Genomic DNA, 11,649 nt, shown 5'->3' on the forward strand with positions numbered 1-11,649 from the left:
AGCGGTTTCCATTTGTGTGTCCTGTCAGGATTCATGTAACATCATGCCATGCTTTGCACACAAACAATGACTGCAGAGTATCAATGAGCAGAGAAGGCTTTCAGCTGGAGCCATTAGAGGTCTGGAGGAGGTAAACCAATGAAATGTTCATTTCCTCCGCCAGTGACAGGCGGCCTTGCATTCTCCATGCACGCCTCCCTTCAGGGCTTAGCCTGTGAACAGGCCGCTGTCATTCCTCCTACAAAACAAACTGAATCTCCCAGCAGCAGTCAGCAGCTTCCGTAAATAAAGGCTGCCTCAGCCTTGAATGGGCTGCACCCTAACGGCTGTGACTTGCATATCTCCTCTTCTTCTTCTGATTACTAAAAACTCATTATTACCTATTTTATACCCAACAGATCAGATTATAGGGACGAGTACTCGGGGAGATGACCACCGTGCTACCTTCATAGTGTTGTCTTGGCCTGGGCGGTCTCTGGAACAGCAGAGGGCTTCTGTTATTCATTCACTTGGTGAGTAATGTCAGGGATTACGTCACCGTATTAAATTCCTTCTCCGACTATTTGTTGGTGGGACTCTCAGGAAACCATTTTGGGGGCTCCGGGTTTCCCAAAATCCGAGACATTCGGGAGTATCAAAAACATACAAAAAGCCAATGGTTAGCTCAGTCCACAAGGCTGTACCACTAAAATATCACTTTAGAGCGTCTGATTCCATAAAGACGAATGGATTTTAATCAAATGACTTCCTGCAAGCATTTCAAGCAGCAAATATCATCACAATAATTCAGTCATATTGGCTGTAGATATTTTGGGTTGTTGGATTGGTGTTGGAAAAATAGGATATTGGTCTTTGTGTATATTAGTTTAAAGAGACCCTGTCATCGACCGCTTTGCTGAAAAGTAAGCATAGGCTTTATTATTAGTACCTGCAGTCTCCTGCAAATTGTTGACACTTTTAAAAAAACATCTTGGCACAGCGAAATCTAGGACTGAGACATTTCCAGGTCATGATTAATACCCTATCAACAAAAGTCCCCAGCCAAAATCCCCACCAAAAACACAGGGGGGGGGGAGAGTACTACAGCTAGCCCCAAGTCTCTTGGTTTGAAGTGCAGCATTATTATTGCGTTGAGGTCTTTGGTTATTATAGTAAGAACTTGTTTATATGCCATCAGCAGGTACCCCTGTGGCTCCTGACAGCAGGCACCAGCTGCTCTGTTATCCCCAGCACTGGGCTGGTTCTTAATGCACCAGTTTGTAAAATTTGTACTGAACTGCGCACTGCCACCCTCATTTAATTCCTATGAATGCGGGTGATATGCTTCATGATTCAGAGGTGTGAGTAAGTGGTATCTGCATCACAACCTCACCGCCAGTCAAAACAACCCCCCACATGGTTGCAGTATGGAAGGCTTGTGTACATACTCCAAATAGAGATTTACTTGGCTTTAATAGGTTCTCTTTAAAGTGTGTTTTTTCTATGCAGAGAAGAACAGAAGGTTCACTTAATTACCATCCACATTCCTTCATTCAATCTGACAGTAGTGGTCAATGGCTGTTCTGGCACCTTTTGGGCAAGAAGAGAGTCTATAGTAGCTCTAGACATGCCCAAAGTCTTGATGTGAACATTTTTACATGGCAATTTCTTATTGCAACTGGGTGCCACCATCTTGGATTTGATGGCATCCTGTAATATTTTTCTTTGCATCTCCCTGGCCGCTACATAAAAAGTTATATAGGTTGGTAAAGGGAAGATCAGAGAGCTGGGCCAGCACATAAAGTAATTAGACAGCTCTTGTAACACTGAGAGTTTTACAGTCAAATGTAAAGTAAATCTGAAGGGAGTTCAGCAGCTGACCGATGGCTAGAGACCAATTCCGGCTGTAATTTGATAAATATCACATAAAAGTACACAAGCTGCAACATGTATACAAACAATCAAGCACTGTACACCCTGAAGTCTGATTCAGGGAAAATGTAAGGAAGGGCAGAATCTTGTATACACATGTGCAGTGTTTTGGAACTTCTAACTGATCTTATAGATCCAATTTGGATTGTTGGATCTATTGCAAAATCGTTTGTCGTTAGACTGCATTTTTAAAAAAAAAATTATCCATTGGATGCAGTTTACAAACTCCAAGTATGGTTATTAATGACAAAAATATTGCAGGCTTTTGGAACACTAAGGGGTCTCCTTATAAAGCAGTGAATCTGACATTGCCTGAAACATTCCCAGGTGGGGAAGCTTCCTGTGTTTCAATATTGGTAATTGATTCTTTAGAGCAGCGATCACCAACCGGTGGTTCTTGGCTTTGGCCGGTGCGCCCCCCAGCAGGGTCAGGAGAAGAACCCCCCTGGGGGCCCCCTTTGAGTGACACACGGCTCCCCGCGCATGCACGATCTGGAGTCCCTGAAATTAGTGGTCCGTGAGGTTTAAAAGGTTGGTGACCACTGCTTTAGAGAATGTCAGATTCACTGCCTTATAAATAGACCGCTAAGATTCTTTCACATCAGGTGAAATAATAGAAGAAAGCAACACAAATCATAGCCAGATTCTTACTAGAGAAAACTGTATCAGTGCTAAATGAAATATTGTGGCCTGTTCTTATAATTAATTAACATCATATATAAGGTAACCAGTATTTAGAGGAAAATGAAGTCTGGGATTTCTGATCACCTTCTGAAAGAATAAAAATATAAAATCTTACTCATAAAATAAATTGCTACAAATAGCTTTGAATAGCAGAAATGTATTTGTATCCCCGTGACCCACTCTGCTATTTTTTTTGTATTCGCCACTGAACTGTACATGGATAAAATATGCTGAGATCATTTTCAATTTATGTTTGTCAAAGGGGCCTTAGTGTGGCGAAAGAAGCAAACTCAGTTTTTTATAGGATATATCATTTCAACAATGCTTTTCCTTTTTTTTATTGGTGTAGAGTTATCTTTTGGGTATCAAATGCTAAATTTATTGCATTTCTTAAAGTTTAATCTTAGTTAAAACAGATGTGCTTTATAGAGATTTGTACCATGCATTATCCAGCATAGGAAGACTGAGGTTCCATTATGGGAATACATTTTAGAACACGGGTATTTTATCTGTCCTTTCACATATATCATGGACAATGCATATAAACCAATCAAAGCTGTTTTCTGCTATGATGAAACAAGACCCTGGCCATTACAGACTGTCTGGAGCCTAATGTGAATAGCAATATGGGAAGGTAATCCTTTTCTGCTATGTATTCTGTAGACATTAATAACAGTTTTAAATTCTATATAGAGGTCTGGAGACATGACAAGGTGATAAATATGTCCACAATATATGTCTGATTGCTAAATGTGTTTAGGAAATGAGTTTTTTTTCTATATGATTTGGTATTTTTCATTAGTGTGATTTTAGAGATTTTTATATATATATATATATATATATATATATATATATATATTAGTATATGGACTTTTTATTACTTTTGTTGTGCAGCCCCATGGTCAGTTTTTGCATGGTTCTCGCTGTTTCTTCTTATAGAGAGTGCTGCTTCTGTCCCTGGCTATCTGTGTTCATGCTGCTCATGTACAAATCAATTTTTTTCTAAGACTTGCTGATCTGTACATGAAGAAACTGATTGTGCTTCAGTCTCCAGGTCCCATGATCATCACACATCAGTCTGGTTTAAGGACCTGTCTGTTAGGGCAAACATAGACCTGGACGTGGTCTCCCAAGTTGTCCTTATGGTGCCCTGACTAATTGCAAAGTGTGGGAAGTACCCACCTGTCTCCAAGTACTTTTCTTTTGACGGATTGTTCTATTTCAAGATTTGCATACTGAATTTTCACAGTGATAGACTGTGCTTCTTTCACAACAAACCCTTTCTTATATTTAGGATTTCAGAATGCGATTAAAAAAGTTTTTTGCAACTCCAGGTCTAATAAATTCTGATTACAATCTGGGGCATTGCAGAGGAAGGGGGAGATCTCTGGCTGCCATGGGAGCCCCTAGATCAGCATTTCCTGACCTTTTCAACATTGAGGAACCCTTCAAATAACTTTCAGGTTTTCAAGGAACACCTTCTATTTTTACTATATACACAGCTCACAGTATAGTATAATAGTGGTCAGTGGGAGGAATGCCTCTTACATTGTTGGCCATTGGGAAGAATGACATGACATGACATAAGCAGAGATCAGTATAAGCAGATCACGGGCTAAGTGCAGAGAGGTGAGCTAGAACTATTGAATAACTGCAGCAGAGAAAAGTCGGGTCACCAACCTGGCTGCACAGTCTCTCCTATCCGGAATGGATAAAGATGCAACTCCAGCAGCAGGTAAAGCAGAACCCTTATTTTGTTTTAACTTTGTATTTAGTTGTTTGCCTGGAGTTCATCTTTAATCTGTGACAACTATTTCAACAAATACAGTTTGCTGTCTATAGGCACAGAGCTATATGGTCCAATGGTACATCTGTCCCTGGTTCCAGCAAGTTTTTGTGTCAATGACTTTGTATTAATATATACAGGTTATCCCCCGGTTACATACAAGATAGTGACTGTAAGTTTGTTCTTAAGTTGAATTTGTATGTAACTTGGAACAGGTACATTATATTAATAAATAATAATTAATAATATGTTGAGACAGATGTTTGTCTCAACATATTATTAGGTAGCGTGATATCAGTTACTGTATAAAATCCTCACTGTGAGTTAATCACAAACAAAGCAACAAAAAATCTTTATGGAGCCTAGACATTCATTAACTTTTGGAGCAAGCTGTGCTTTCATATGCAAAAAGAAACAACTGCAGAGTTTGTCTTGGTTGTTATAGAGTTACAAGAGGTTGCACAACTGCTCACCCACAACCTCAGCTGTGTTTACCAAAAGATTTCTTCTGCAAGTCATGCAAACCACCCCTCCGCCCCCCCAATCAAGCTTCTGCCATGCACACGAGCGAGCAGGGAAGCCCCGTTCATATCTGAGTCGTCCGTATGTCCGATGTCCTTAACTCGTCCACTACCTATATATGATATATTGTTATGATACAAATATATGTTACTTTTCTTGGATTTCCAGAAGTTTACATTACCGAGATCTGATTGATATCTTCTTAATATTATTAGAACAATGCCACTTGAACCAGGGAAGTCACAGTCTGGGGAGGAGTCATCTAATGAGCCCAGCAGAGCAGGCCGGGAGGAGAATGTAGACACCTCCGAGGAATCCATCCGTAAGAGAATCCGACAAAGCACCCCTAGCCCACACAGAGGGAACACTCCCCAGGGTGAGTCGCATTGGGTCATTGTAGTTTTTGGTAAAGTGGACCTATGACATTCAACAAGAAGCAACTCTTCTAATGCTGTGGTGGGAACTACAAGTCAATGCAAGGCAATTTTTCCAATAAATGCAACTGATTGCTTGCAGCAGCTGGGCAGTTTGTGGGTAAAAACAGAGGAATATTGAATTTGATTTATTTTTTTTTCCCATGAGTACCCTTTAGTGAAAGATTAGAGATCTTGAAAGCTGCACATGTAGCCACATTCAGTCTGTGTATAAATGTTTAATAACATTACTCTCATACGATTTCCTGCTGCTTCGGCCTGCATCTGAAAACACTCAGCATTTCACCCATGGCTTATACATAGTTCAATAATCCTCCATGCAAACAAGATATTATATAGACCACATATGTGCTTGATTTTTACCATAATGTTCATTCTTCAAGATACAATTCCCTGTACAACCACGTGCTTATGATTGCATTTTATATTGATAAAAAGTGCAAGGTTTTCATATGACATGAGCCAGTTGCAGCTAGGCAGAAAAAATCAAGCTTTGGAAAACTAAAAGCACAGAAGATGGACTGTGGTCTGTCACTGTCTACATTGTATTGATTTTTTTATGTGTTGCAGCTAGCCCCCCTCGATTTGTGTCGGTGGAGGAACTCATGGACGCAGCTAAAGGTGTCACTAACCTGGCCTTGGCTCATGAAATTGTAGTCAATGGAGGTTTTCAAATCAAACCCATGGAGCTCCCTCAAGGAAGGTAAGTTATGGATAGGCAACTGTAATAGCCATTTGGTAATTGATTCATATTAAAATTTTCCTTTCCATTTCAATGTACTGTTGGTCTTGGGTTAACTGACCTATTGGCTTTTAATTCTTTGGATTTCAGGGGCAGGATTGGTTCCTAGCTCCACTCATCTGGATGCTGAATGGTCCAACCCAGCCAGAAATGAGATATCAGTTTTTATTGAACTCCTCCTTTAATTTGATTTCCTTTGATAACATTTTTTGCAGCCTGGAAAGAACCGTTCGGGACATTGTGCACAAAGCATTTTGGGATTGCTTAGATGCTCAGTTCAATGAAGACCCACCAGTGTATGACCATGCAATTATATTGTTGGGAGAAATTAAAGAGGTAACATCTTTTCTTCTTTTCCCACTGAATTATCTTTTGGATGAGTTGCACATGAGCAGAAAAGTCTGTTTTAATTTGATATGGAAACAGAATAGAAAGTAGAAAAGGTTGAGTTGTGATTGTTTGAGCAGATAATCAGCTATAGAGGTGAACATTTGGCTAAAGGGAATATCGATATGGGTATACAAAAGGTTGTTCTAATTCAAGCCGAAATTTGATAACGTATTTCTATTTTTAAGGCCCTTTTCTCCTTCCTGTTACCTGGTCACACCCGGCTAAGGAATCAGATCAGTGAGGTCCTGGACCTGGAGCTTATCAAACAGGAGGCAGAGAATAGGGCACTGGATATCCCAAAACTTGCAGAATTTACCATCGGAATGATGGGAACCTTGTGTGCCCCAGCTCGAGATGAGGAGGTCAGAAAGCTACGGGATATTAAAGAGCCTGTGCCCTTGTTCAGGTATGATGGACACTTCCTTGTCTGCATCTTTTTTATGGAAATCTCATTGTGATAAAGATAGAACGTGGTAGTCATAGCCCCTCCTTAAAATTAGTTGTAAGAGTTCTCAAATCTTTATGAGAATTTATTCTAAAACAGTGGTCGCCAACCTTTTCAGACTTACTGACCACTAAACTTATGGGCTCCGGACCTCACATGCGCAGGGGGCTGTGTGTCACTCAAAGGGGAAGAAACTTCCCCCATAGTGACGACATGATGCCAGAACCCGCCCACTCTCTTATTGCTGGTCTGAGCCTGCCATCTGTACAGGGGACATGGTCCATGGCTCTGGCTGGTGCGCCCCCCCCCCAGTGGGATTTTCTCCTGACCCCACTGGGGGGCGCACCGGCCAGAGCAGCGCACCACCAAAATTTTCTTACAGACCACTGGTTGACGACTGCTGTTTTAGAAGAACATCTTGTGGTGGAAAATAATTATTACATGGGATACTTCTGGATTAAAGAATAAATACTGCAGAAAAAACTGCTTTTTATTTAATCTTTTAGGGATTGTTCATATTGGTGTGCATTGTTATGTCACGTGTTTGCGACTGTTGTGTTGACTAAGCCCATTCTGCATGCATGTGTTACCTTTATGCAGTGCACTACAACAATGGTTGCAAATCTTTTCGGTCCCGCAGACCATTTAAATTACTGGCTCCTGACTGCGCATGCGCGGGGATGTCATCATGACATAACGCCGTTCACTCTCCCGTCGCAGATCTGAGTCTGCGATGGGAGAGTGGGCGGGTTGTGTCCAGGGACACAACCCGCCCACTTCTCTGAGCCTGGGATTTGTACGGGGGACATGGTCCACGTCTCTGGCCAGTCCTTCTAACCCCGCTCAGGGGTGCACCAGCCAGGGCCACGGAGCATGGTTGGCGACCGCAGCACTACAACACATTGGGCCTGATTTATGAAAGCTCTCTAAGACTGGAGCAGTCATGTGAGAACCTGGGTAATCCAGCAAACCTAGAATGGATGTCATAAAAAACATTTGCTATTGTTTGTCAAATGTTTTTAATCCTGGTACAGATCCATTTCTGATTTAGCATTGCATCACATCAGTGTGCATATTGTACATTGCTACACCACATGGGTGTGAATGGGGCCTTGAGGGATTTTTTTAAATAATATTATTAGCTAGTATTTATATAGCACCAACATATTATGCAGCGCAGTTCATTGTCATATTACTATCATATTTACCTTTTGTTCTGTAGGGTTATGACACACCAATCTGTTTGTTGCTCGCAACTCTGCTGTTGCACATGTTATTATCTTCTTGTTAAAAGCCAATTAAAAGTGACATTTAATTTTCTTTTACAAGTTTATCAATGTGCTGTAAAACACATGAAAGAGCCATTCCACTCACAAAGCCCTTATGTCTGTGCCTGATTTAATTTAAAGGGTTTTATCACTGTTTAAACAAATAGTTTTCCTGCAGCTGTCTTTGTTTTCCCTGTACCTTATAAAAATTGTATCAATGTATAGGAGGACAAAAATGACCTCTGTAAAGTGCCCTGAAAATGTTACTGGTAATATTGTTATCTAAAGCTGATTTCCAGGTAAATCGCTAAATACACCCCTTTTTATTGTTATTACACAGTATTTACATAGCGCCGACATATTATGCAGTGCTGTACAATGTCCATAGTCATGTCCCTACCATAGACATTTGCCATTACCAGTCTAAGGTCAATTTTGGGGGGGAAAGCCACTTAACCTAACTGTATGTTTTTGGCATGTGGGAGAAAACCCACGGAAACACGGGGAGAACATACAAACTCAGATAGTTTCCTGGCTGAGATTCGAACCTGGGACCTAGCGCTGCAAAGGCCAGAGCGCTAACTACTGATGCCATGGTGCCCCTAATACCCCCTTCTAGCATAAATAAGTCTTAACATCCAATCCTATTAAGCTGTTAAAACTTGATCAAAGACCTGTCCCCAGCCTGAGATTGGCCTGTAATGGACCTCCACCATCTTAATGAAGTCATCATTCTGCTCATTCAGCAGGGACCCAGCATTGGACAATAGACATTTCTGTATTAAAATGAAGGTAAACTTACCTACCCTTATTTTCTCAGCAGAACCATCATCCTTACCCAGGTTTTTCCAAGTTTGGGAACTTTGGCCATTTGGCCATCTTCATGGACCAGACCAGTGTATGGGAATTCATTCATTCTGTCACCATGTGTATATTCTACAGACTTTAAAACAGACCTCGCCTTTCCCTTCTGCAGTGATTCCACTAGTTTATTTCTAAAAAAAGTCACACACTTCTTTTGTAAGAATATAATTATATTGATACTTCTATATTATTCCCTACTTTAAGCCTACCTTCAGTAGGAGCATTTCATTGCAAACCCCCATCTTTAAATGCTAGTTGCCTGAATGTTATGCTGATCCCCTGGCACTGTGTGGCTCGGGAATGCCAGAGAAGGGTAACTATTTTGCAAGTTGATTCCAGTAATGTAGGTTTGCTTACATGGTGGTGGCATGATTAGGATCCACACTGATTGTTCGTTGATTAGAGAGCAAGAACAATCCATGGTCTTATAGTTAGGAGTGTGCACAGTTATTATTATCATTATTAATAAACAGGATTTTTTATAGTGCCAACCTATTATGCAGCGCTGTACATTAAATAGGGGTTGCAAATGACAGACAGATACAGACAGTGATACAGGAGGAGGAGAGGACCCTGTACAAAAGAGCTTACAATCTAAGAGGTGGGGGAAATAAAAATAATAAACATATAGCCAAGGCAAGCGAAACAAAACTCCTTCCAAGGCAAAGGAAATGAGCTATGTGTGATAGAACTTTCTCCGTGACTACATGCTAGCACCAAGGCTAGGGCTTCAATTCTATTGAGAGGACCCTGTCCCAAAGAGCTTACGGTCTACTAACAGTTACTTGGTCTTAGAGCTAAATAGCAGCCAAATGCTTATACTTGTTTTCTCTTCTCCGCCCTTCTCCGAACTTCTCCGAGTTCACTTTTTCATATTTCATTGAAAACCTTTTGTTATATCCATGCACAGTTGATTCTGTCGGACCTTCGATGATTGTGCAAAAGTCTTTGCTCTGTCTAGTTTACCAGTTTGTAAATCACAGAATACTCTCCTCTGTATGTTCAAAACTAGATGAGAGGAGGTGTTCCTCTCCTATGGTGACAACACTGCTGCTTTATATGGTAAGTGTTCTCACTCCAGGACAGTGCTTGTATTACTGGCAGGATCACCCATAATAAAGGGGGAAAAAGCCTAAAAACTGAAAACAAATGCAGCCACCACATCTAAGTGCTGACAAGCTGCAATATATTACATCTGGGCTCTGGCTAATTTGCACTTTGGACTCCAGCACAGTACATACTTCATAGTCTCAGGTCTACACAGAGCTTTTTTTTTCCTGCCGTGTGACTGATGTTTTGTGTTGACATTTGTGTCAGGTGTTTATAGAGTATTGTATATTATAGAAAGCCTTTTACTGTGCTGGTGGATGGTTCCCATTGCCCTCAATATAGATTTATTGGAAGGAGTGGGTAGAACAGAGATTATATATTCCAAACTGTTTGAGTGTTCCAGACAAATCTTCCATCCATCACTGTAGATTAAAGGATTGTGCTGTTTAATGTACAGTCACTGGCTACGGGGAAAGGGAACTCCGACAGCCACACAAGTCTGTGTAATTGAGGTCCTAAAGAAAAGATTAATCCAGAGGACAGACATGATTTGAGAGCAGTTTATACATGTACACCGTGCCAGTTACTTTTCAATAAATATTCTGTTTCTTTTTTTTTAGTTATACTTCATATTCTAACTTTTGCTGGAGTTGGCAAAACAGCCTGGCCAGATTATTGTCACAACATGGCGTCTGTCTGCTGAGTAGAATCGGTTTCCATGAATTTAAATACATTTATAGGCCCTGGTACAAGTGTGTGGGATGTGCAGTCTACTGGCTGCTAGGCTGGGTTTGGAACAAAGTTTGGGTATGAATCATACCCATTCATTTGGGTATGAATCAAAGTTCCCCAAAGTTTGTGTTTCAACCCCACCACAAAGAAGGCGTTTCTCCCTTGTACTGCGTCACCCAATGGCTTGATGAATTGGTGGTATTTGCCCACCATAGTTTGTGTGTGGCCCTCCTAATAAGAGGGGGTGTTGCTCTCTTGCACTGGGTCACCTATTGGCTTTTGAATTGGCAGGAACCATAATTTGTGGAAGGTGTTTCTTTTTGTACCCTATTACCCACTGGCATCCAGAATGGCAGGATTTGCCTCCCACAGTCTGTATGTATGCCCCCTCCCACAACAGAGGTGTTATTTATTATACTGGATTTTATATTGGTAGAATTGCCCCACCATAGTTTGCGTGTCCACCATGAGGAAGGTTTGCTGACTTGTGCTAGGTCACCTCTGGCTTCTGAATGGGTGGGCTGTTTGTGTGTCTGCACCAGAAGGAAGGCATCGGTCTCTTGTACTGGGTCACCCATTGGCTACTTTTTGGTTTCCCCCATACATAGTGGCATATTTCAGTAGTTGAGCAATAATAAGGTTACCATATTCTAACCATAAGCAAATCTATTATTGAACAAAGATGGCCTCAGGATAACAATGCAAAGAAGAAACAATCCCCGGTGCTGTGCTGCAAAAGGGTAACTAGTATTAAAAACCTGATTGAAATCACATAGGTAGGTATCCTGGCAAACAGCACTTGTGTAAATATCATATCTATA

General features: G+C 41.0%; 1 protein-coding gene across 1 annotated transcript in view; it reads left to right on the top strand.

Annotated features, from left to right (window-relative positions):
* Positions 1 to 251: 251 nt before the first annotated feature.
* Positions 252 to 11,649, top strand: part of TCP11L1 (t-complex 11 like 1) — a gene marked incomplete in the record, with an annotated part of 23,000 nt that continues 11,602 nt past the window's right edge. Inside the window, 5 exon segments of the mRNA XM_072421884.1 lie at positions 252 to 512; positions 5,119 to 5,279; positions 5,908 to 6,040; positions 6,295 to 6,415; positions 6,655 to 6,875. Coding sequence (XP_072277985.1) covers positions 5,123 to 5,279; positions 5,908 to 6,040; positions 6,295 to 6,415; positions 6,655 to 6,875 — 632 coding nt within the window.

Source organism: Pyxicephalus adspersus, chromosome 9, assembly GCF_032062135.1.
Source record: "Pyxicephalus adspersus chromosome 9, UCB_Pads_2.0, whole genome shotgun sequence".
NCBI lineage: Eukaryota > Metazoa > Chordata > Amphibia > Anura > Pyxicephalidae > Pyxicephalus > Pyxicephalus adspersus.